This window comes from Stenella coeruleoalba (assembly GCF_951394435.1).
Source record: "Stenella coeruleoalba genome assembly, chromosome: X".
NCBI classification, from domain to species: Eukaryota; Metazoa; Chordata; class Mammalia; order Artiodactyla; family Delphinidae; genus Stenella; species Stenella coeruleoalba.
The window spans coordinates 88,009,520-88,036,639 of record NC_137152.1 but is presented as its reverse complement, the minus strand read 5'-3'; the positions used below and the strand labels follow the sequence as shown (position 1 = coordinate 88,036,639).

General features: G+C 44.2%; 1 protein-coding gene across 6 annotated transcripts in view; it reads left to right on the top strand.

The window, feature by feature from the left end:
• COL4A6 (collagen type IV alpha 6 chain) overlaps positions 1-27,120 on the top strand; it is a 284,095-nt gene that overhangs the window by 197,284 nt on the left and 59,691 nt on the right. For all 6 annotated transcript variants that reach the window (XM_079911243.1, XM_079911244.1, XM_079911246.1 and 3 more), the window contains 2 exons: positions 19,711-19,845; positions 21,033-21,077. In XM_079911243.1, coding sequence (XP_079767369.1) covers positions 19,711-19,845; positions 21,033-21,077 — 180 coding nt within the window. The remainder of the gene's footprint in view (positions 1-19,710; positions 19,846-21,032; positions 21,078-27,120) is intronic.

Here is a 27,120-nt window from a genome sequence, read left to right as displayed (position 1 = left end):
GTGAGCCCTTCACAAACTATAGGATTATCTCCGATACCAGATGCTTGGCTGGGCAGTCTTCAGACAATTGCTGGATGGTACAGAGTACGAGGTGGTCTGCTGGGGTCTGATCACTCACTCAGGTGCCATGCGCGTTGCTGGGTAACTGCCAACAATGTGAGTGAAGTGACCAGTTTGAGGTTCTCTTCTGAAAACGGGAGTGCAGTCCCCTCTTTCTTCCTGGTGATGTTTTTGCTATTGGATCGGTTTCACAGAATTATCTTCTCTCAAAACCATTTGCAGCCTCTTTTTCAGGCTATGAATTTCACCCCGTTGGCTTGCTCAGCTTATTATCACCAAAGGTTTTGATTATTAAGAGGGCATACCACTAACCCAATCTCGATGTTTCCTATATGTACTGCTCATACTTAGCAGTTTCCATGGTTTCCACATAAATCACCCTCTTTGTCTGGTCTTGTTACAACCAATCATTAATTGCGTGGTGATTGTTTTTCTTTGGTGCCAGCTACTCTGGGCAATAAGGTTTTCTTTGTTGTTGTAAAAATGCATTTTACTAGTTTCAGTTGGGGAAGATGAAGAAGTTCTAGAGATGGATGGTCGTGATGTTTGCACAGCAGCGTGAATGTGCTTAATGCCGCAGAACTGTACACAAAATTGGTTGAAATGGTAAATCTTTTATGGCATGCATTTTACCACAATTTTTAAAAATAATGCATTTTGCTAAATGCAGTGTTGTGTCTTGGTTTGGATCCTGGAACAGAAAAAGGGCATTAGGATGAAAACTGATGAAATCTGAATGAAGAATGGAGTTTTGTTGTTAGTCTCATACCAATGTTAATTTCTTGGTTGTGATAAATGTACAATAGTTATGTAAGATGTGAACATTAGGGGAAATCAGGTGATGGAGGTGTGGAGTATATGAGAACTCTTTGCTACCCTGGCAACTTCTCTATAAATCTAAGATTATTCCCCAAAACAGGTTACTAAAATATTAAAAATTGTTTCTAGTCTGACGCATCATTTTGGAAAGGATGTAGGAAAGACCAGTAGAGCAATCTGACAGAAGACAACAAGAGCTAGAATCCTTTTCTTCTCCAGAGCTTTCAGGTCAAGCCCCTTAGAAATGATGGCAGCAGAGGATCAACAGAGCACCCCTCACCATGATATGGTCCTCTACAAATAACTTGGTCAGAGGGCACTTTTCCCTCAGGGCTCCAAGCTGTAAAAAGGTAATTCATTACTTCTGTGTATCTCACAGAGGCTCTTCATAGTACTATTTGCTGAATGTCAGTTCAGCATAATAGTTAAGAGTGTGGAAGCCTGAATTTGAATAGGGCTTCTCCCACTTTCCAACTGTATGACTGTGGCTAGTTATTTAACCTCTCTTTGTCTCATTTTCCTTATATACAAAGTGTGGATGATAATGGTACCTCCTTCATAAGACTTTCTGAGCATTAAATGAGAGCATCCTTATGAGGTACTTAGCACGGGCCTGACATACAGTGAATGCTGGGTGTTATTATTTATGTGCAGATACTATATTGTGTTTTATATGCATTTATATTACATGTGAACCTCCTATCATGTCTCACTTTTATTTTTCACAGCTTTTAAATTATATATTATATATACTACAACAAGTTTTAAATTACATTTAATATACAGTGTAGTCAAATCATAAGTGTACAGCACAAAGAATTTTTACAAAGTTAACACCCATGTTAACAATCAGATCAAAATATAAAACACCATCCTCACCCCAGAAGTCCCCATATGTCCCCTCCCATTTATTACCCACCATAATTACTCATTTGTTTTTGTTTCTATTCAATTTCAGAGATCCTTCCCCCTCCATAGTTCATAATTTAATATAATTTGGGGATAGGCAAAACAATAACATGGTTCAAAAGTCAGAACTCCGCATTAAGAAAAACAAATATCGTATATTAACGCATATGTGTGGAATCTAGAAAAATGGTATAGACGATCTTATTTGCAAAGCAGAAATAGAGACACAGATGTAGAGAACAAATGTATGGACACCAAGGGGGGAAAGGGGGTGGGGGTGGGATGAATTGGGAGATTGGGATTGACATATATACACTATTGATACTATGTATAAAATAGATAACTAATGAGAACGTACTGTATAGCTCAGGGAACTCTACTCAGTGCTCTGTGGTGACCTAAATGGGAAGGAAGTCCAAAAAAGAGGGGATATATGTATACATATAGCTGATTCACTTTGCTGTCCAGTAGAAACTAACACAACATTGTAAAGCAACTATACTCCAACAAAAATTAATTTTAAAAAATCTCTACATTAGTTAATCTCTTTTTCTCCTTCCCTCTCTTTCCTCCAATATCTAATTTGAAGTAACATAGCTATTTATTTTTAAATGAGAATCACATGGCATTTTTGTCAGAAAATTACATGGATGGTAGTTTCTAAAACATTCTGCAGTACTTCACAGACCCCTCAATTCAGTTCAACCAATATTAAGTGAGCACCTACTATGGCAAAGCACAGTAGTGGAAAGAAAGGTGAAGCAAAGTCCCATCTTTAGATGCTCCAAGTCCAGTTAGGGAAACGGACCCTTAGACATAGAATTCTAGTTGTTCAATGCGCACTCTGAATATACGATAGAGGTGCAAAGTTCTGTATGGAAAATTACCATTCACAATAACAACAAAAAGGAGAACCTGTAACATATTTTTTTGTTAGTAGTTCACCTAACAAAGAGTATATCAGACATTTTCCAGATAAAATTTTTGAATTCCATTAATGAAACATAAATGACCTGAATAAATGGTGGGATATACCATGTTGGCAGATGGGACGACTTATCATTGTAAAGATGTCAATTTTCCCCAAATCTATCAATTCAATGTCATTCCCATAAAAATACCAGCAGGATGTTTTAAGTAACTTGAAAAACTTATTCTAAAATGTATATAGAAGAATAAATGTCTATGAATATCTAAGTCAATTTTGAAAAAGAACAGATGAGAGACTTGCTCTTCTACAGTTTGAGACATCATCATCATCATCATAAACTGTAGGACTGTCACAGTAAAAGGCAAATAAACCATAGGAATAGAACATAGAGCACAGAAACAGATGATAATAAGTACAGTGCAATTTCACAGCAAGGGAAGGATGGATTGTTTGGTATTGGAAGGAGTGGGTCACCATGTGGCAAAACTTCCCAATCAGTGTGTCATACTGAAAGCCACAAATGGGTTATAGGGGTGTAGAGCTATTGATCCCCTTGACCCTTAGGATGGCCAGGCAGGACCTAAAGTGGCCAGAGCTCCGGTGGCCTCCATCTCTGGCTATGAGCAGCCCCATTCGTTTACCACATTATGCTTGGCGCATACTACCATATACTCTCTATGCCATGACATCGAAAAGATTGAGAAGCGCTGCTATATGGAGAAAAATGAAGTTGCATCGCTACTTCACATCACCTACGAAGGTGACTTCCAAGTGGATTAGAAGCCTAAATGTGAAAGGTAAAACTATAAATGTACAATTTCTTTATAGTTTGAAATGGTGTAGGACTTCATAAATAAGACCTCAAACTCCAAAACATAAGGTCAAAAAAGTCATGAATTTTACTACAACAAACCTAAGACTTTCAATTCAATGAAAGGACACCATAGGCAAAGTTAACAGACAGATGATAGACTTGAAGGTATTTGCAATGTCTAAAACTGACAAGGCATTGATATCTAGAATGTCCGGGGGACTCTGGTAACTTATCAAGAAAAAGGCAGAAAACACAATAGACAAATGGGCAAAGCATATTTACAGTATGGACAGCTCACAGAAGGGAAAACTGTATTGGCTAACAGGCATATGAAGAGATGATCGATCTCTCTAGTATTCAGAGAAATGCAAATTAAAATAACAGAGAACAAGTTGTACTCATCCAATTGACAAAAATTAAAAAGTCAGATAACACCAAGCGTTTGTGAGCATGTGTGGGGGAAAAGGAATTCTCGTGTATTGCTGGTGGGAGTGTAAACTGGAATAGCTTTTTTTTTTTTTTTTTTGCGGTACGCAGGCCTCTCACTGTTGTGGTCTCTCCCGTTGCGGAGCACAGGCTCCGGACGCGCAGGCTCAGTGGCCATGGCTCACGGGCGCAGCCGCTCTGCGGCATGTGGGGTCCTCCCAGACCGGGGCACGAACCCGCGTCCCCTGCATCGGCAGGCGGACTCTCAACCACTGCGCCACCAGGGAAGCCCTGGAATAGCTTTTTGGAGAGCAATATGGTGGCACTTTTTGATGGTAACTATGTATATATTCCTACAACCCAGCAACCTCACTCCTGAGTATATATCCTGGCCAACTTCTCCATAGTTCTAAAATGGAACCTTTATGAAGATATTTATCATAGAATCATTTGCTTATCACAGAATCATTTGTGTTAAGGGATTGGCGGCAAACTAGGTTGTCCCTCAGTGAGGGAATATACATAGAAAGCAAGCTGAATGCATACTATGCATACTAACAAGGATTAGGAGCAAATACCAACATAGATCTTAAAAACATTCTCATGAAAGGAGAAATAGAATGGTCTCTATATAGCCCAGTGACATTTGCTTGAATTTAAATACACACATACAGGGCTTCCCTGGTGGCACAGTGGTTGAGAGTCCGCCTGCCAATGCAGGGGACACCGGTTCGTGCCCCGGTCCGGGAAGATCCCATATGCCGCGGAGCGGCTGGGCCCGTGAGCCATGGCCGCTGAGCCTGCACGTCCGGAGCCTGTGCCCCGCAACGGGAGAGGCCACAGCAGTGAGAGGCCCGCATACCGCAAAAAAAAAAAAAAAAAACCAAAAAAAACCCAACACACATACACACCAAAGGTAGGAGACAGATAAAGATGTGGATGTAGGTGATGTACACGTAGGTGTAGGTGTAGATCTAGATCTAGATGGATATCTTGAACTGACATCAAATACATTCGAGAAATTTCCTGTGAGGGGACAAGAATAAGAGTGGAGATTTGGGTGAAGGAAAATTTAAAAATAAATGGTGGGCCTTATATGGACTAATGATTCTGTTTTGCCATGAACTGAGGGGTGTGACTGATCCAGCTCTCTGTAGCTGAATTCCAAACCAAAAAACGTTGTTTCAAGTGTTAGGAAAAAGGAGACGTTAACTCCAAGCAGGGAAATAAGAGAAGTGTTTTTGGAAGAGGTCAGATTTGCGTTGAGCTTTGAAGGATGGCTAGAACCTTGGTAGAGAGTTCTGGAAGAGAAGGGTATTTTTGGCAAGGAAACCACTTGGTTGGAAGCCCAGGGGTGAGAGAGTACAGTGTGGATTTAAGAATCAGCGAGGAGACTGTTATACTTGGAGTCTAGGGCAGGTAAGGGTGTTTAGGGGAAAAATAAGCCTGCAAAAACAGGTGGGAACTGAATGAAGGGCCATCAGTGCCCAGTTAAGGAGTACAGGGGGGTTAGTTGCGAAAGTAATGGGGAGTGATTTACAGTTTTGAGCGGAGAAACAATAGGATCAGACTTAGGAAGATTACTGTCCAGAGTGTTAGATTGTGGCAATGTTTGGACACAGAGAGGACTCCAGAGGCTGTTGTCATTATCCAGGGGAGAGCTAATGAGGGACTGAGATAAGCTTTGGTATTGGTCCCTAAGGGGACCAATAATAGTGCTGTGGACATGGACTTGGGAAATTGACAGGACCTGAGAAATAAATTAGAGCGATGCCTCATCTTTATAGAGGAGGTGGTAGAAGCTGTAGGTGGTGGATGAAATCACCAAGAGACAGGCAAGAGCCTCTGGGCAGAATGGAAGGGACCAGTAAAGAAGATGGCGACGTGATAAAAGACTAGAGAGTCCAGAGTATAGAGCAATGAAAGCCAAGGAGAGGGTTTCAGAAGGGAAACGAGTGCTTAGCAATGACAAAAGCTGCAGAGAAGGCCTATGGGATTCGAATTTAGCAGGGATCACTGGTTACTTTCCAGAGAGGACTTTCAAGACAGAGGAGTTGGCCGGCCCAGATGGCCTGGGGGTGGGGAGAGTGGTAGGAGAGGAAGAGTGGCGGCAATGAGTGATGTCTATCAAGAGGTTTGTTCTGGAAGGGTGATGGAGAGATGGAGTGGTCAGAGCAGCGGAGGAAAGATTTTTCTTTATTTTTTTAGCATCAAGCAGATGAGAGTACATCTTGAAGACCAACAGAAAACAGCCAGTCCAGAAGATAGAAGGGGAAGAGAGGGTAGTTACAAGAGTAGGATCTCAAGGGATAGGAGGGTTCCTCTGAGCGCTGGAGCAGCCTACCTGGCCATGCTCATTGAAAGCTAGCCTCGCTGTACCTTGATTTCCACCTTTCCCCTAATCATGCTCCTTTGTTTTGCCTTTGGGAGAGCATCCCTCTCCCAGATGACTTACTAGAGCTTTCCCCTGCCCCCCTTTTACACCTCCTCACTTATTTTTCCTTCTGCTGGGTTCCAGAGACTGGTTGAAACTAGACTAACAAAGAAACCTCTCTTTGTCAGTCAGCAAGTTGAGAGAAGTGGTTAGCTGCTAGGTTCTTAGGCCAAAGGACCTGCAGCACTCAAAGCCTTGAAGGGGAAAGCACTTGAAGGTCTGTTTACCACTCAACTTTAGGGGACAATTGTTGCTACTCTTGGCTACAGGCTTCACTGGGGATTTTATCTCTGCAGAATTCTCTGTTAACTTTTTCTGAAAGATTGCCAGCATCAGATCTAAAAGCTTTTAAAATCCTCATAAAACCAGAGAATGAAAAAAGTGGTGATGGATGGAGAGGTAAGGGGGGGGGCCATGGGGCCTCTCGCCCAGATAACCTCCCTGGGCCAGGCCCCTGGACAGGCCAGCTCCATTTTCATACCTTTTGTCCCCCAGGTCCTAGGGTTTGGCTCCTTTTGCTTTCTTTTCCAGCTACTGCTTCCTTCCTCCCCAATTTTCCACCTGGATTCCTCTCAGAATCCTCTCCTGATTTATCCCTAACTCTGCTTTCTCTGGGAACCAGATCATTGTTTTAAGCTGTTTAAAGTGCTTTCATTTCTCCTATCTCTAAGGGAATAGTTGGGCAGAGTGAAGTATAACAAAATTGTAAATGACACTGTGGCAGTGGGGAAGGTACAGAGGACCAAGAACTCGGACAAAACATGTCTTCAGTGAACTTTGAACATGGGAGCTACCTGCTTCCCTACCCACACATGCCACTGACTCTGTCCTGGGCGTTGGCACCATTATCTTTGCATCAGCCCAAACCATCTCCCTTTGAATTGGATACTACACCAAGGTCGTGTAGATGTGGCGTGACATCGCTAATGGTCTGGTGGATTTCTCCACATTTGGATCACCAGGTTGCTCTCTCTGGCTCCAGATTTGTCTTGACAGCCTTGACTCAAGTACTAAATGCTGTGCATAGTTCCTAGCTATAGTTAGTCCAGCCTTCTCCCTTTGAGCCAGGCCCAAATGATCTGGGAAGTCATCTGTTTATCAGAAATGGCTAGCTCCCCTCCGGCTCACTCTCCAGCCTGGCCCGCAAGATCAGTTGTGTCAACAGTGCTTTCATATCCTCCTGTTGGACGCACCCTTCTCCCTCACCCCCAGTACTTCTGATGTATGTGCCAGCACCCAGCCCTGGAAAACCCCACTACCTGCTTTGCCAGGGCTGCCAAGTACTGTTTGAGGAAGCTTCCCCAACAAAAGTACGTTCTCTAGTGTCGGCAGAGCCCTCAGAGCTGCTTGACAGCCCTTCACGCTTTTCTAACAATTGACTTCCTGCCATGGCCTCCACAGCATCTCCTTCCCGCCCTTTGCCAGTCATCCTCAACCTCAAATACCCTCACTCTCTACCTGCAACCTCGCTTCCTACATTTATTGAGAAAACTGAGGTCGAGTTGAAATGGACTTTCTCCACTTCCCTCTTTCTTACCAAAACTCATCCTGGCTCCTTTTCTTTATGCATCCTTCTCCACTCTCTAGTTTGGAGGGATAAAATGTGCTCCTCTATCTTCAAGACAGACCTATCGACAGCCCTCGGGTTCAGAATCCTATCCCTTCTGCCTTCCTCTGCCTTATGGTATATTCATGTGTGTACATAACTAGTCTCTCTGACCTGGACTGAGTGCACCTCAAGGGCAGGGACTGTTCCTTTCATCTATGTGCTCCCAACATGTGGCACCATGGCGGGCGCACGGTCGGCGCTCCACAACTGTTTTCTCAATTGATGAGTTATGAAGGGACGATGTAGATTGACTTGAGTTCTCTGTCCTTTGTGCATCTACTTAATTGGTTAATAAGTGTGCCACTGGGCAGCAAGACGGATGAAGGGAAGAGTCAAAAGGATTCAATAAGCTCCAGATCCAGGGCTTTGGGTGGAGTTACATGACATTTTTGTGGGAATTTTGGACCCAGAATTGACCTGTCTCTTTATAAAGGGAGTAGCAGAAAGAGCACCAGACTGGGACTAAGAAGGTCTGGCTCAGCTGCTCAGAAGCTGTGTGGCAACGGACAAGTTAATTCACTTCTGGGCTCAATTACTTCTCTAGTACTTTGAGATGGGGTTATTCTGAACATTCAGTGGAGTCGTGGATGTACAAACACAATTGAAATCTGAAGCGCCTCTCCAAAGCAAGCTTGCAGCTTGTTTCTGATGCCACTAATAGCTCTGGAGCTTCTGCTCGTCACCTATACTGCAGCAGCCTCCGGCAGCACAGCCCGTCTTTCCTGTTGCACACAGAGCTTGATTTCATCTCAGCTTCCCATTGTCCACCACGTAAAAGGAAAATATATCAGAAATGTGGAGCTTCTCGCCCTCTAGACGCCCTTCCCCTCTCCTTTTTGGCCTGTGCACGTCTGTGCGGATGACTGGACTTGTCCATAGGGACTACTGCATACAGCCAGCAGGGGGCGCTGTAAGCCATCCCATCTTCTTGAATTCAAATCCATGGCTGGCTGGGAGGTGTAGGGTAGGCTAAGCCAGAGTACCAGCAAGCCCTACCATTTTAGCAGACTCCTGTGCCTGCGGGCATGTGTATTGGGGTTGGAATGCCTATCTCTTTATCTGCATGGGTGTGGAAATGAATGCTCCTCTGGTTCTAAATGAATGCAGGGGTGTGGGCCTGCAGGAGAACAGCAGGGAGACTAAGTTGTTCCTCTCCCTCCCCTGCCCTGCCCTCCCCTTTCAGAGCTCCCTGAGTTCTTTGGCAATGGGGTCCTAGCAGATTTCTTTGATCCTATCCTCCTTTTTCTCCTTCTGTTTAAGGAACAGTAATTGGTTACTCCCTGTTACCTTCCACCCCCAAAACTTGAGGGCTTCTCACCAGAGATTTGGGGAAGCCAACACTGATCCAGAAGCAATCAGCTCACACAAGCTCAGTATTGGACCAAAGGTTGTGTGGTATATCAATGATGGGTAATTTATTATGTCAGAGAAAAATGCCACAAGTATCCCTTTTCTAATGGAGTAGGTACACTACAGCAAAAATTGCTGTAAAGTGAATTTCTGGCAAGACCTGTTTCACTTTGAGTTTTTACTTATAAAACCATGGCTATGTTTTGCTAGAAAAAAGAAAAGAAAAAAAGATTGGCTCCAGGTTGTAATTAAACCATGTGTTTTAAAATAAACCACATGTTTTTTTTTATTGATTTATTTTTGTTGGAGTATAATTGCTTTACAATGGTGTGTTAGTTTCTGCTTTATAACAAAGTGAATCAGCTATACATATATCCACATATCTCTTCCCTCTTGCATCTCCCTCCCTCCCACCCTCCCTATCCCACCCCTCTAGGTGGTCACAAAGCACCAAGCTGATCTCCCCGTGCTACGCAGCTGCTTCCCACTAGCTATCAGTTTTACATTTGGGAGTGTATATATGTCCATGCCACTCTCTCACTTTGTCCCAGCTTACCCTTACCCCTCCCCATATCCTCAAGTCCATTCCCTAGTAGGTCAGAGTCTTTATTCCCGTCCTGCCCCTAGATTCTTCATGACCATTTTTTTTTTTTAGATTCCACATATATTTGTTAGCATACGGTATTTGTTTTTCTCTTTCTGACTTACTTCACTCTGTATGACAGACTCTAGGTCCATCCACCTCACTACAAATAACTCAATTTCATTTCTTTTTATGGCTGAGTAATATTCCATTGTATATATGTGCCACATCTTCTTTATCCGTTCATCTGTTGATGGACACTTAGGTTGCTTCCATGTCCTGGCTATTGTAAATAGAGCTGCGATGAACATTGTAAACCACATATTTTTAAACTACAATAATAGGATAAGAGGGTAGGTCCACATCCTTTCTAAACTATAATGACAACCCTGTGCTGGACCGTCAATTTGCTCCTACCTTTCACAGCTTTACATTCTGCTCTTTGTTTCATTCAATTTTTTATCTACTGAAATCTCCTCCTCGTGAACCTGTATTTATTTAAGAGCTTACTGCCCTATGAGCCCAGCAAACAGGGGTTTTTGAAAACTGGGAGTTTGGTTACTAGGGTTTTTTTTTTCCCCCCGAAGCAAAGCTTAGTCCGTGGAATGAACCCTCAGCCCCTTTTCACATACATTGCCTCAACTGATGCTCAAAGCAATTCAGGAAATAGGTAGGGCAAGTAATATCCCCATTTTGCTGATGAGAAAACTAAGGCCGAGAGATGAATTGGCTTTCTCAAGATCACACAGTTAGAAAGTGAGGGCAGGAAATAGAAACTTAATCCTATAATTCTGCTTTAAACAGGCGAATTTTCTGTTTACTAGAAGGCTTTCTAAGAGACTTGTGCTATCAAACCATACACAAGTTGCCCTTCAAATTCTAAGGAAAACAAAATTATGGTAAGTTAAGTATTTCAAATTTTTCCAACGTGTGTATTAGTTTTAGGTTAAATTCATCCTAAGTAGATAGAGCTGTATTTATTTTCTCATGCAGTCTGGAAACTCAGCACACACTTTATAGTACAGTGGAGCTCTTTGTATAGTCTGCGTGTATATTTGAAGGGTTATGGGGACTCATTCAACCATTTGTAATGGTTACAGAGGTGTTTGGTTGTTCTGTTTTTATTTTTGTGGCCAACTATTGGTCATATTTCCAGTTTCATTTGATGTGGGCTTCTTGACCATCCCAATTATAATACTATTATCACAAAAGAAAAGATTTTTCTGGTTTCTGATGTAGTTTTAGGAACATGTTATAGAGAAAAGGGAGATCTGAAAATTCTTCATCAACTTATTTGCCTCTATCTAGCAGACGTCTCTGCTTCATCCTATTTTAATACTTATTAGCATTCCCCAAGGGCAAGGGAAAATACGACATGTTTAAAGACAAAATTACCAATTTCTCTCACCACGATGATCATCAAATTAGTACACTGTGCCTGTATTCCCCCTCCCACCCCTAATTGAATATGCTAGCATTAGGGACTCGTAGCACATTAGAAGTTGTCTACGAGAAGCTAGTAAACTGTCCATTGCCCACAGACCAATCAATAAGGCCACTTTAATTGTGGAACAAGAAGGAATCTTCCATCTTTTTAAGGTCTAGGATGTGCTACCCCTTGAAATGCCTTTTGTGACTTAATTTATTAATTCTGTTAAGCGAGTTTCTATTAAATAGTACCTGTTCCAGTGAAAAGATTGGGAAAATTGAGATGAATTGTTCCAGTATCAATGAAAATGAAAATATTTTCTGCCCAGAGTAGCTCTCACTGCTCCTCTTCAAGTGGGTTTGTGCTTCTGTTGTAACTTTCAGGGCATTATTCAATGCAGAGAGGCAATATAAGCTTGGTAGAAGAAGCAGAGGATTTGGTATCACCAAAATTGGCTTCACCAGTTGCTTACTGTGTGAATTCAAGCAAATTCCTTACCCTGTCTATATTTCAGTTTCCTCATCTGTAAGATGCAGCTAATACCCACCTGTTAGGGCTGTTTAGAGGATTAAAGGAGACAGGTTAAATGAGACGGCACTTAGTATGTGTTTGGTGAAAAGAAGGTTATTATTATGTTTCAGAAGAGAAATGTGAATAAACAGGTAGAATGGAGGGCTGCAGAGCCTTGCCTAGCAAGAGTTAAACGTTAGCACTCTGGGAGGTGTCTTTCCAAAAATTTAAACATGCTGACAACAGCCAATGGGATGGGTGTGTGTGTCTTTGCAAACAAAACATGTAGATGCATGTCTTCATGCCTGGGCTGGCTGCTTCAAACACTGATTATAGCTTAAGAACTAGAAAATAAATGTGTTTTCATTTGGGTGTTGAGGGCGAGACTCTGATACTGCTTCTCAGCTATGGCAGACACTGAGAATTTTGGGGGTTCTTTCTTTGGTAGACACCAATCACCTATTATTATTATTATTTTTTTTTTTTTGGAAGATGGGAAGGGTCACTGGCTGTGCTGGCGAATTGTAGATGATGCTAACATTATCAAGCTGAACCAGGGCTTCCTGGGCCACCAAATGGATCTGTATATCTGTATAATATGAGTCTTTATCTGCCGACTTTAGACCTACTCTTCACCTGCCGGTGTCCTTTCTCTGTTATTTACTTCTGCAGACAGCGCTAGACCATTAGTGCTGTTACTAGGAGAGTGGACTGTAGGGCTGTACGGATGGCTGTTTCCGTTTGTCGCAATAGAAGGAGCACAGAACTGATGGGGAGGCCCTGATACTCACGCTGCCACTGACCAGCTGTGTGAAATTAGCAAGCCTCATTGACTAGCCGCTTTGTAGCTTGGTGCCCGCCACCTACTTCACAGGTGTATCGTGATGCTCCGAAAGAATGGTGAAAGGAATAGTGTTCTGAAGTTTCTTAAGTAATCTGCCCTTGGGGGGTATCTTCGTTAGTTTCCTGCTTACCACATATTTCATGGCTAGGGAGAGATCCCAGCTACTTAGGCCAGAATCTGTTAAGTTCTTACACCCACTCCGCCCTGGCCTCATAGCTGAGATGGGAACTCCAGCTGAAAAGTAGGGACAAATTGTAGAATTCAAGCCACCTGGTCCCTAGGCTGGAGGTCAGGAATTTCTGCTCCCCTTTTCCCAAAGGCCACAAGGGATGTTTCGGGATGGCAGCAAAGTCTTTTAATCCCATTTTGCCCCTAATGAGACTTGGAAGTGGCCTTCTCAAGGATTCCCATGTGCATATTTAATTCTGTATTTTCATTCATTCCACAATTGTGCTTTTTCCACACAACTATGTTTTGAGGGTCTACTGCACACCAGACACTGCATCTCTCAGAGATACCAGGGCAAACAAAGTCAGTTGAGCTCCCTACCCTCTCAGACTTTCCAGTCTAGTGACAGAAACAGGTGCTGAACATCTCCCAAGATGGCCCGAAGGTATCTTAATCCCCACCTCTCCAGAGGTGAACTCTCATCTTCCACCCAAAACTTCCTCCCCTAAGCTTCCTCACGTCAGTGAAGAGATCCACTCGGTCGCCCAATCAAGAGACTCGGGAGTCCTCCTTCACACCTCCCTGTCTTACCCACCAATTCCAATCTAGCATCAAGTCCTATCATTTTTAGCCTCTGAAATATCTCTTAAATCCATCTTGTCCCTGTCTTCACTGCCATGAACCTAGTTCAGGTCACCATTATTTCTCTCCCAGAGATCACAGCCTCCTCACTGGGTTCCCTGTCTCTGGTCTTGCTGCCCCATCCACTCCCTTCCACTTGTGATGTGTCCAGAGGTGATACTGTATGAACTTGAGTTAGTCCCTTTCCCTTTCTGGGCTTCAACTTCTCCATCCTGAACTGGATGACTGCCTAAGTCTGGTGCAGCTCTCTTTTCTGTTGTTCCGTGATCAGATGTTTCTTGCTCGTACTCTAGTGCAGCCATCCAGACTTCCAAAGAAGATATTGATACACCTGGCCCTCTGGCTTCTTGGTGTGTGTATTCATTCATTCATTTCTCCATTCAGCAGACATTTACTGAGCACCCACTGTATATGAGGCACTGTAGTTAGCACAAGTGATTCAGTGGGAAGTAAGACACAGGCCCTGTCTTAAAGGAGTTCAATCTCTTGTGGGGGGTATGGACACAAAGAGGCAATCTAGCCCATTCTGTGGAGGGGGGTAATCATGAAAGTTTCCCTGAAAGAGCTGATATCTTGGTTGGAGCCTGAATGATAAATAGGAGCTAGCCAGGAGAACAAAGGCATGTACAAAGGCCCTGAGGCAGGATGCTGGGAGAGACTAAAGCTAGACTGGAGAATGGCAGACCAAGTGGGAGGCTGTGGCAACACTCTAGGGGAGAGACAATGAAGTCCTAAACTAAGACCATGGAGGCAGAGAAAAACGGACAGGTTTCAGTTATATTTTCAAGGTGGAATTGACAGTCCTTGCTGGTGAATTGGATGTAGAAGATGAGGGAAAGAGAGAGGTCATGGAGGACCCTTGGGTTTTTGGCTTTATCAGCTTTGTAGATGGACTGCTATTTACAGAGTTAGTTCCATTAACTCAGGAGGAAGCATCTGGTTTGGGGAATGAGGCTGGGGAAAAGATGATTGGTTCAGCTTTAGTCTTGTTGAGTTTGAGTTGGAATATCCAGGTGAAGAGGTCTGGTAAGCCATTGGCTATAAGGATCTGACACATTGAGAAGAGGAATCTGGTCTGGAGGTTCAGACTGGGGAGTCATTAGCTTGTAGATGAGGTCCCTTTGAGGAGAATGAGCAGACCCTGAAGAGCTGAGTGCCCAAGAGATCCAGGACATCAGTGCTAAGAGGGGAAATACTCTCCCAGATGTGGAGTGCCCATTCATTCCTGGGCACTCATCTCTGCCCCAAAGAGAGTTTCACAGTGTTGTCTGTGCATTGCCCACTTATACTTAAGGAGCATTAAGTACCCAATTATAACGTCTCCATTGTACCATAAACATGCCTTAAAGAAGAGAGGAAACAGATACGTTCATACTATCTCCCAGGTGTGTTACATTCACTGACTCAAATGCTCCCAATAACCCTACACTAGAGCTATTATTTCTTGGAGCCCTTAGAAACTCAGAGTGGTTAAGTCACTTGCCCAAGGTCACATAGCTATTAAATGGCACTAAGATCTGACTCCAGGTCTGTCCTACTCTAGAGCCTGCACCATGGTACCACGTAACAGCACTCCACCACATCCTGCAGTATAGCCAGGTCCTTAAGAAAGCCTGTGCACACCGCTTTTCCCTTCTGTGCTTCATAAATATCATTTGCATCCCCTAGCTTAACACTTTGCTCTCCATTAAAATACAAATCCCCTGGGGAGAAGTAAAGCTCTAAGTTGTTGTCAGTCATTTATGCCTCAGTGGGAATGAATTTCAGATTCTTCCTTAAGAACAAATTTTAATTTTATGGGAGAAGGACACTGGAACCTTGAGGGAGGGATAAAAAGGCAGAAATGGGCTTCGTAATGAAAAGTCATTCCCCTCTTAGTTTCATAGTTCTACATGGTTGGAGGCATGTGCTGTTAAGGTTCTTAGATGTTATTTCTGCATATGTGTACTGCTTCATATGCAGGCCCATTTCTGGGTCAGCTAACCCAGTAATCTGGGGCTGGGGTTCGGGTGTGGTCTGATCGAAGGTGAAATTAAACTACACACTGGGGATTTCCCTGGTGGTGCAGTGGTTAAGAAGCCACCTGCCAATGCAGGGGACACAGGTTCGAGCCGTGGTCCAGGAAGATCCCGCATGCTGCAGAGCAACTAAGCCCGTGCACCACAACTACTGAGCCTGTGCTCTAGAGCCCGCGAGCCGCAACTACTGAGCCCGCGAGCCGCAACTACTGAAACCCGCGCACCTAGAGCCCGTGCTCCACAACAAGAGAAGCCACCACAATGAGAAGGCCACGCACCACAACGAAGAGTAGCCCCCGCTTGCCGCAACTAGAGAAAGCCCGCGTGCAGCAACGAAGACCCAACACAGCCGAAATAAATAAATTTATATATAGTTTTAAAAAGCCAGCGTTGTCCCAAGCACTATCTAAAAAAGAACCACTACACGCTGATCCCAACCCACTGTGGTCAGCAGGAGGCAGCCAGCCTGGGCCTTAGGCTCAAGTCCCAGCTCACTCTCTTGAGAATTAGACCCTGATGTGCATATTTAAAATACCGAGCAGATGGAGGCAGGAGAGCTTGTTGGAAAGACTTGGAGGAGTCCCTTCTGCCCTGTCTGGGTCTATTTGCCAAAATAAATGACATGTATCAGGGCAGGGCATTGGTCCAAGCCCATTGAAATTCTGCTAGCAGTCCAAACAGTGATGATGTTTCAGATTGGTTCTGTGAAATGATCAGTTAGGAAGAGAGAAATGATGTGTGAGCATCTGGCTACTGCAGCCTACTGATGGGGACAGTCCCAGGGGCGGGCCTGGGGTGAGGGGTGGGCAGCCTCAAGGACCCCCCCAGGACATCTGCCACTGGCAAACAGGGAGAGAGCCACACGCTGGCAACGGGTGGTCTAGTTTGAGTCCCATGCTGTTCCTCACTAGCTACGTGACCTAAACAAGTCCTTCCCGTTCTCTCGGCCTCCTTTTTTCCCCGTGTGTATAAAATAGAGCCTGGATGGAACGGTCTCTAAGGACCCTTCTTGCTCCAACATTCCGTGACTTCTCTGACACCGGTTTGATTTCTTTTTCTCTGTAGTGGGAGAGGGAGAGGCCCACCCACCCACCTGCTTATCTGTAGCCTCTGTGTTCTCACACTGCCCTCTGCTGGCCGTTATGAAAAGTGCCACCGATAGCTTGTTTGGAGGAAAACAAGCGAACAAACCAAAAAAAGCACTTCATCACTGATTTAGTATTAAGCGTCAGCAGTCCACTGGGCAGGGTGACAGAAAGCCTGTGCATTGGAGACGAGGGAAAAGATCATACAGCTATAGGCACAGAGTAAGCATAGCTAGAGATGGCTGACAGAACAGCCCAAGAAAGAAATGTCTCTCTCAATTTTTTTTTTTGGCCATCTTCGTCTGTTCACGGTGCTCTGTGCCACTGTATGAAAGAAAGGACCTCAGTGGATAGGAAGCCTCCTTGTCTCGTATCCTAGGACTGCAGGCTCCAGAAGGGCCTGGTACCACACTAAAGAGGAAGTTCTGGGCCAACAGCGCCTCAGAGGCCTTAAGACATCCCGCAGGCCCTGCTTCTGTCTGAGAGGTTTCTAGCCGGGACCAGCCCAGAAGTACACCTTCCTCCAAGGGGTACCGTTTCAAATGCCCCTTTGGAAAAAGAATTCGAATTCAAAGAATCCATGAGCTCTTTCAGAGACTCACTTTAAGCTCTCTGACTGGAACGGAGGAGTCATCTGTGTGGCTATGGTAAATTCAGCCTGCCCTCCCAGCCAAGAGAGAGGGAGCGGGCCATGGAAGCCTGCCTTTTCTGGATGGAATCAGATTTCCTGTTAAATCCAGCCAGAGAATTGCCTCACTCCTATGTCTCTTTGCTTATTCTTGCTGAGTGTGCACTCACAAAGGCAAGAGACCAGGTCTGGAGTGTGCCAGCCCCTATGCCCACACCAGGCACTGCTCGGGCTCTAGTGATGTGAGCGAGATGGGAATTGGGCCACGCCACAGTCTGCCCTCTCAGTAGCTGTTCAACGGTTTATCATGCTCTCACCTCCCCTCCCTTGATGCGCGAAAGCTTTGGGCAGGGCTCAGATTTGGGTCAAGCATTCAGTGCCCTGACTGCATCTCCTTTGCTAGTAATAACATGGTCTCGCCAAACCTATCGTGCCTCTCATCCTCCCACCAACCAGTCCTTTCCTCCCCCAACAGCTGGTTCTTATCTGTCTCCCTTGTTCCAGCCTCAGGCAGGCTGCCCTGGCCTCATCCTTTCTCTCTCTCTCTCTCTCTCTCTCTCTCTCTCTCACACACACACACACACACACACACAAGCGCGCACGCGCACATGCGTGGGTTCTCCTGAACACTTGTTGATGAGTTTCAGCCCTGAAACACTGCCTTCCTCCCATCCTTCCTGTGTCCCCAAACCTCTAAGGGTTCCCTATTTCCTGCCACATCAAGTCTTCAACTTCCCTGCCTTGCTTTCCAGGCCTACTTCAGCTGGGGCCCACTCAGCCTTTCCAGTGTGGCCCATGACTCCCCTGAGCCGTGGACAGAATGTAAGCATTCCACAAACCCTCCATGGCCAGCCCTGCCTTTGTGTTCCCGCAGCACTTCTGCTCCATTCCGGACTTGAACTGTTTGCAATGGTTTTGTGTACATTAGTCTTGAAAGCTAGGCCCACATTTTAGACTTCTTTGTTAATCCTCAACCACAACCCAGCACTATTTTTTTAAGTGTTGTTCTTTTACTTTTTAGTTGTGTGTGTGTGTGTGTGTGTGTATACAGCGAAAATTTATAAGAGTAATAAATAAGAGAATCATTGTAAACAGAAGTCCAACCAACAGGAGGTAAGAGCATAAAAAGCAAAAGTTAACCTCCCACCCCATCATTCTCAGAAATAAGCCTGTTAAGCATTCTGCAGCCTAGCACCCTCTGTAGGTTGCGTGTTACGGGTCGGGAAAGTTTGATTGGTGGGTGGCAGCCTCAGAGAATTGCATCTCCTTGGGAAGAGCATCTTTTACTTCTTTGCAAGAGTCCCGGGTCTTCGTGGGCCTGATTGACATTTGCGTCTCCAGTACGTGAGTCTAACCACTGCATAAAGCATCTGTCCTCTTCTCAGCCCTTTCAAAAGTAAATCTTGAAGGTGAATATTAAAGGGCATGTTTAATGGACTTTTCTCAGAATTTTGCACAGGTTTGTAGGAAATTGCGGACAGTCGGTAAAAGGGGCTAAGGGGCAGAGATGGAAGTGTTTATGAAAACAGGCTTTCTACCTGATACGGTGTTGTGTTCTCTGAGAGTTAATGCACATTACTAATGGTTTTCATTTTTCTGCCAAGAAAATTCAGTCCCTTCTGGGATTTGTTCTAAACAGACTAGCCGGCCTCTGTTGCACCCACTGGGGTTAATTCTCTATCTCGGTCAGCTAGAAAATGTCAGCCTGAACTCTCAGATTTAATTGTTACAGACACTTTATCACCAGGGCATTCAAAATCCTCAGGCTTCTCCCTCTTGCTATCATCATTGATACTTAATGGATATTCTCAGGCTTCTTGGATTTTACACATTCAACACTGTACAGGTGGCGGGGGCGCAGGGGCATAGAGAGGGAGCAGATAAACAATGTGTGTGTGTTCGCTGTGAGTGTCTGTTTCTAGTTGCAGTGCTGGGGTTCTGGGAACTGCCGTCAAAGATAAGCTGACAGGTTGGTCAACCGTGGGTTTCTGGGTTCTCCTCCCTCTGGCCCACCGAGGCAGTGTTCTCCAGGCACAGCCATTTCCGGGCTTCACTGCAAGCATGCGGTTGGCCATTTGGACATGGGTTCGAAAACGTCCTGATGCTCTCCAGAGTTCTGTTCTTTCACTCTTCTGATGGCCTAGCATTAACTAGGAAGAGGACAATATTATCCAGCCTGAATAACTAATCTCCTAAGAAGTACAAAGTTGAAGGATCTTGGCGCACATGAATCTTATTAAATGTGCTTATAAAATATGTTCTATCCAAATAAGCTTAGCGGCCCCTAAAATAGCCTGTTCTGATCCGTGTCTGGAACTTTGACATGCTTCATAGGTCTCTAAGCCAAAATTATTTAGTGAAGTGATGACAGTGTTCTTTGTGCATGGGAAAATGGGAAGCGGGGATGGTAAGTCCTCTGTTGACTAATCGTACTCCTTCTGTCCATCTTAGGGGCGACCAGGACCAATTGGAATTCAAGGTCCAGTGGGTCCTCAAGGATTTCCTGGCCCTAGTGGTTTATCAGGGTTGAAAGGAGAAAGGGGCTCCCCAGGACCTCTGGGACCGTATGGACCAAAAGGAGATAAGGTAAGAACACCAAAGCTTGATTTTTCCTTTGACTCATGGGCTGTGAGTGTGAAGGTAAAAGGTTCTAAATCTCAGTTCTGTTTATTTATGGAAAGGATACTAATCCCAGATACCTTGGTACCAGGCTACATACTTTAATAAGAGACAGGCTGGGTGTTGTGCTGCTACAGCCCATTTTTGGAGAGATTCCCATAGCCAGCAAGTCAGAAAGTGCATGTATAAGCTATTTGCTAGACAAGTGGGCTGACCGTGGTGGGAAGTCATGTGGGTTTGAACTGGGCACGGGTCAGGAGGCCAATCAACAGGGCAGCAAAGGAATCCAAGCAAGGGGAACGGGATGCAAGGGGTCAGATGCTTGGAAGCCAGCTGGGCCACAAATATAGGGAAAGAGAGGCAAGAAAGATTGGTCATGTCATGGTGGCTGGCTGACTGAGGTTAGCAGTTCAGTTTATGTTATCTGCCGATTTTAATCACCTCCTATTCACCCCATTGGTGAGGGAGGGATTCCTGCTCTAGGGTCCTGGGGATGGCCGAAGATATGACACCTGACATTGGACAGAAGAGATCAACAACAGGTTTATTAGTCACATACACTCACAGCACAGGGGAGGAGGACATCACACCCCATGGAGGGCCACACAGGGCTTGCGCTCTGGAACAGAATGGGCCACAAGGGGCTGTGAGAAGCAGACTTTTGTCATGTCAACAGGGTGAGTGCCCCTTGATTCTCGAGGGAGAGTATGACTGGCTTGTTTGAAAAATTCAGTGGGCCAGCAGGGGACGGAAACCCACTACTCAGGAATAAGCGAGAACTGCACCTGGTCTATTTAATAAGAAGGGTCGTTTGCCCAAGAGACCTTATCTTCAGAAGCAGAGTGGAGAAATGAACTTTTGCTTAGGCCATTTGAGGCCCTCCCAGTTTTCCCAGATGTCAAGGCAGCATGTAATATTGAGCCTTATTTTTAGGTCTTACACCACGTTGTCTAAGACAAGAACTGTCCGAGACCTTAGGTAGGGGCTAGTGATTGCTTGGAAGTGGAATAGGGAGCAAGGTGATGCAATGTGGGGAGGGAGGTACAAAATACTTCTTAACGACTTAGGTCATGAATCACATGAACAAACCCACTTCATCTAATGGAGATCAGTTATATCATCTCTTACATTCCTCTCCCTCCTCCTTTTCTTAGGGTCCCATGGGAGTTCCTGGCTTTCTTGGCATCAATGGGATTCCGGTGAGTGTGTTCATAGAAGCATTTTTGAAATTTATTTTATTGAAGTATAGTTGATTTACAATGTTGTGTTAGCTTCTGGTGTACAGCAAAATGATTCAGTTATACATATATATACATTTTTTCCATATTCTTTTCCATGATGGTTTATCACAGGATACTGAATATAGTTCCCTGTGCTATACAGTAGGACCTTGTTGTTTATCCATTGCACAGAGGCATTTTTAATACAACCTCTAGGTTCTGCCTCATAGCTCAAGCACTTTGGCCTTAACAACATCCTGTCTCAGGCACACGTGCTCAGGGTCAAGTGTTGAGATGTGCGTGGTAAGGCTTAAAGGGCAGTGCTCATCCACAGTTTCCTTGGGATTCAGTTACGGGCAGAGCTAAACCATATGGTTGGGGGATGCAGAGACATGTGCAGGCATAAAAGACCATCAGTATCTTAGACAAAGTGAGTTAGGTCTTATGGCTTGAGGGGAGCTTTCATTGGGGATGAGGGACTGGTGTGAAGACAGTGCCACATTAGAGCACATACATCCTCATTATAAGAAAATTAAGGGGGTTCATGAAATTAGATAGAAAAATACTTAGTGATACCTTAATACATTTAATTTTAATAATTTCTTTCTTCAGCCTTATTTCAGAGTGAATTTCCCTTTAATTGTTTTTTTCCTTTTTGACTCTTAAATACAATTTTTAAAGGTTGCTTTTTATTTACAGTTATTACAGCACATTGGCTATATTGCCTGTGTTGTACAATACATCCTTGAGCCTGTCTTACACCCAATAGTTTGTACCTCCCACTCCCCCATCCCCTATAGTGCCCCTCCCTTCCCCCACCAGTAACCACTAGTTTGTTCTCTGTATCTGTGAGTCTGCTTCCTTTTTGTTATATTCACTAGTTTGTTGTATTTTTTAGATTCCACATATAATTGACATCGTAAAGTATTTGTCTTTCTCTGTCTGCCTTATTTCACTTAGCATAACACCCTGCAAGTCCATCCATGTTGCTTTAAATGGCAAAGTTTCGGTCTTTTTTATGGCTGAGTGGTATTCCATTGTGGTATATATATATATCACGTCTTCTTTATCCATTCATCTGTTGATGGACACTTAGGTTGCTTCCATATCTTGGCAATTGTAAATAATGCTGCTATGAACATTGGGGTGCATGTATCTTTTTGAATTAGTGTTTTTGTTTTTTTCGGATATATACCCAGGAGTGGAATTGCTGGGTCATATGATAGTTCTATTTTTATTTTTTTGAGAAACCTCCGTACCGTTTTCCACAGTGGCTGCACGAGTTTACATTCCCACCAACAGTGTAGGAGGGTTCCCTTTTCTCTACATCCTTGTCAACATTTGTTATTTGTGTTCTTTTTGAGGATAGCCATTCTGATAGATGTGAGGTCATACCTCATTGTGGTTTTGATTTGCATTTCCTGATGATTAGTGATGTTGAGCATTTTTTCATGTGCCTGTTGGCCATCTGCATTTCTTCTTTGGAAAAATGTCTATTCAGTTCTTCTGCCCATTTTTTAATTGGGTTGTTTGTTCTTTTGATATTGAGTTGTATGAGCTGTTTATATATGTTGGATATTACCCCCTTATCAGTCATATCATTTTCAAATATCTTCTCCCATTCGTTAGGTTGTTTTTTTGCTTTGTTGATGGTTTTTACAAAGTGGCTACTCCTAAGGTCACTTGGAGACAGCCTCTTCCATTCATCCTGAGGAACTGGCTTTGCCAGAGATAAGTGGGGAGTCCGGAGCTTGCAGACATCTCCTTTTCCCATTCCATCCAGCTCAATCCCTTAGTTTCTCCATTTTCACCCAATATCCCTACTTATCCTGCCACTGGAGGTTGCATGGTAACATTTCTCCAGCCTCTAAGATACAGTATTTGGAACTTACTGCTATCACTTTTTAGTTATATCCTTCAGCACTTCTCTATATATTTAATCTTTAGCCTGGACTGTGTTTGCCTCTAGCAGTGGTTTTCAACCTTAAGAGAAGAACCAAATCTTGTGTAGAAGCTCAGCATATATAGAACAGGAAAAAATGGAGCTCCTCCATTTGAGGGAAGTCCTACCTCCTGCCTTTATCTTTCAAACAACCTCTAAGGAGTTCTTTTGAACCATATCAAAGCAGTTTGGTAAACTCTTGACTTAACAGCTTCTTGTGTTACACTACATAATCATCTAGTATCAGCTAAGGGGGTTCGAATTTCTTTGTGCCAATCTATAGGAATTTCTTGAGTACCCGCTATGTGCTGGCACTCTACTATGGGAATACAAAAAAGGCATATGGCTCTGCCCTCAAAGGTATTATCATCTGATTCACTTTTTCCCCAGATCTCATATACATTTGTGGATTTAGAGAATAGAAGGCTCACTTACCTTGTATTTGTTATACGTATCAACAAATCGGCCATCATATTTCTGCCTGTTATTCAACTGCAGAGTCTGAAAAATGCCCAGGAAGGGGCCAGTGGGGAAATAAGTGGATGGGGTTGGCCACCCTTTTACGCCATCCCCTGGCATTTTCTCATGTCTGTGTTCTATGACCACGTCGTCCAGAGTCTCCACTCAGAATGTGTATCTTGTGGGAACCAATGGGTGAGGGAAACTAGCAAACTGGAGGCCACCTCTTCCATTCATCCTGCAGAGCTGGCTTCACCAGAGATGAGTGGAGGATTTGAAGCTCGCAACAGTACTATACCCTTCCTCCCGTAGTCTCTTTTTAATGGGGGCTGGAAGGAAATGAATCCTGTGAAGCAGAGGCTGATTCCAGTTCTGAGCTGGAGCCCACCCCAGAGTCCAGCTGGACACTTCTGCCTCCAACTTGTGGCCAACAGAGCCAGAGGGCTTCTAGAAATTGACCACTTCTCTTTGAGGGCTTCGTTGCTTGGGAGAATGAGTCGCAGCTGTCCAGATTCCTCCAAATGAGTGCGCTGCTCCCAGTAGAAGTCCCCACTCCCTTGGCCCGTAGCTTGGCCCTTCCCTTGACCTAAGGTTGCACATTTTTTCTTTTGACTTTCAATCGCTTTAGCTTCAGGCTCCAAGCCTCACTTACTCTAAGAAATTATCATCCCCTGTTCCCTCCCTCTCTTCCAGCTATTCATGATGTATTAATGAGCACCTCCTGTTGACAGCTTACCTCTCCTTTCCATCTCTATTCTTCCAGGAGTCTTTGGCGTCTGTCCCACACGCTCTAGCTCCTTATTACATATGGTGCATGGTATTTATTGACTGTCTTGTACGATAGCCGTATCTAGCTCCTTGAAAGCACGGAGTCTGTCTTCTGCTCCTCTCAGAGGCCTCAGAGACCCCAGGGCTAAATTCAGCATAGAGCAGGAACTCCAGAAATATTGGGGGGACTGAGTCCAACCTCTAATGCCTATAGAAGCAGCAGTTCTCAGACTGGCAAGACTCCCTCAGACAGAGGAAAACACAGATACCCTCAGCCCAGTCAGACTTATGATTCTGCCCAACGCTCAGCAGCACTTTATTAAGCCATTTGGCTAAAACCAACAGCTTCCCCAAAGCACATCTTACTAAACTGGATCACTGCACAAATCTGGTTTCCCCTCTTGATATTGGCGGACTGCTCACATCTGTGTCACTGGTTTTGGTCCCAGAACTCCATCTTTGCTGTCATGTAGACACTTTCCACATGAATGAGCAAGAGCATCCAAGTCTGTGCACTAAGGGGCACGGCCACCAGTTGAGAGTGAACAAGCAAGCAGTCATAAAGATATTCAACATTAAAACAACGTGGACGAGGGGCGGTAGGGCTGTGGCTTTTAATGATATCACAGCTGTGAGTTGGGCTGTTGGCACCCACGAGAAATGTAGGTTGAGCCAATGTTTTCAGTTCAAATAAGTTGGAAGCAGAAGTCTTCAAGTTGTCCTTTGCAATTTATGTTTAGCTTTTCCCGTGGAGTCAATCTCAAACATTTCCCCGCCTAGAGACTCATAAATGAACACACGAGGTTTGTATCTTCAAAGTGACCACGTACCACTCACCAAATGGAAACTTTTCCTTTGCACTCTGGGTTCTGAGGAACAGTGCTTTTCTGGAATACAGCAGATCCACCTATTCTGTGTGTTCAATCCCCTGTGATTATATAGAACCGTGGTTTTCTCCCTCAAAGAGCTGCATTCCCTTGGAGAGCTGGCACACACATATGTAAAGTCATTATCTCTACCCAGAAAGGGCAAAACCAAGGTCCCAGGGCTAAGGAACATCCCTAGTACTGAGCCAGCCTGTTGTCTTGTCTTAACTCATCTCTGTTACCCAGTTGAGAGATAACCCCTAGCAAACTTGGCCGGGACATTTAAAAATGGTGATTAGGATCCCAGGAAGAAATAGACACTCCACCTGAAGGGGTCGACTAAATAGAGTTAAGTGAAGGGCTTATTTAAAGGGTGCAAGCGGGGTTAAGGGAAACAACAGTGCAGGGTGAAGCAACCAGCACAAAGCTGTTACCACCCCTAGTCCCAAAGGGGAAAGGAGGAATGGTAATACTGGAACCCTGTAAGACCTGGAGCCATGGAATAACAGTTGCCCAGTGGGAGCTAAGATTATAGAGAAATGTGGCCACTGCCAGAAATATAGCCAAGGAGGGAGGGCATGGGAGAAATAAACAATCTGTGCTCGTCCTTCTCGTGCTCTCCCATCTCCTGCTTGTGCCTCCCAGTGACCAAATATAATTGGAAGACAGAGGGAAAGGGAGCCTAGACAGTACCATCCGTGAAGGTCAGCCTCCCAAGGCACAGATCTAGGGAAGGTAGAGTGTAGATCTTCAGGGCAAACAGGAATAGCCATCTCATTTGGTAATAAGATGTTGATGACTCTAGTAAGCTGTCTCAGTTTCCCCAGTGCAAATAAAACTCCTCACCTGAGTCCGGAGAGGCACAGCTTATAACAGGTTTATTGCAAAGATATGTTTATTGACCACTCCTCTGGACTCTGCATTCCATAAGTCCAGCAGTCTAGACTCATACTCTTGCATTAACATATCATCTATCTCCTACAACTATAATAGCAATGACAATGAAACAGAATTCTGTGGCGCATTCTCACAATAAGCATTTGACAAAAGGTTGTTTCCTCTAATAATTTGAAAAGTTGATTTTTGAACACATGGCATGTTTCCCTCAAATCATTAAATATATACACATATATATTATACATATATGTATATACTTTTTAAAGCCAAATATATATTTTATATATATTTTAAAGCCAAAAAATATATATGTATATACATGTATATATATATGTGTATGTATGTGTGTGTGTGTGTGTGTGTGTGTGTGTGTGTGTGTGTGTATATATGGCTTTTAAAAGTGTGTATGGGAGGGTGGGAGTCTACCTTTTATTGACCCATCTAGATTTTTGGTCTTTCAGGTCATCTCTTTGTTCCATACCCAACACACAACCTGCTTTTGATAGATTGAAAAAGATATATTTCCTAAAAAGAGGTAGATTCTGTGCACCAAGAAAGCACAGAATTATTGAATTCAGACACCAACTGTATGTGAATGATTACTGATTCCCCAGCAAAACAACTGCCTCAGTAATGAGTATGAAGAAGAGAAGATACAGTTCCTTGACTGAAGCAATAGCATGACGTGAGATAATGACAAAATAAGGTTCAAAGTGTGGTTCTTTCTTGACTTGTTTATTTTTGACCAAGCAGCATTCAGGAGAGGTGGTGCTATGGAAACTCCTTCTGCTCTTGACCAAAATCCAGCCTCATTTCCCATGCAGAGCTTCCAATACAGAAAGCCGTGCCAGGCTGCCCAGGTTCCAGTCTGTTCTGAGGAATTCCCGAGGCCTGGCATGATTCCCTGTTGGTAGCAGTCCAGCTGCCTGGCAGCTAAGCCCCATCTTAGTACATCTTAGTACATCTTTGTACTGAAGGAAGGTGAAGTTGCAGCACCCTGTGTAGCCCATCTCTTCACGTTTGATCCCTTTGGTTTCAGCTTGGATCCTATTAAAACAGCGATCTTTTGGGGAGGGGTAACACTGAGCTG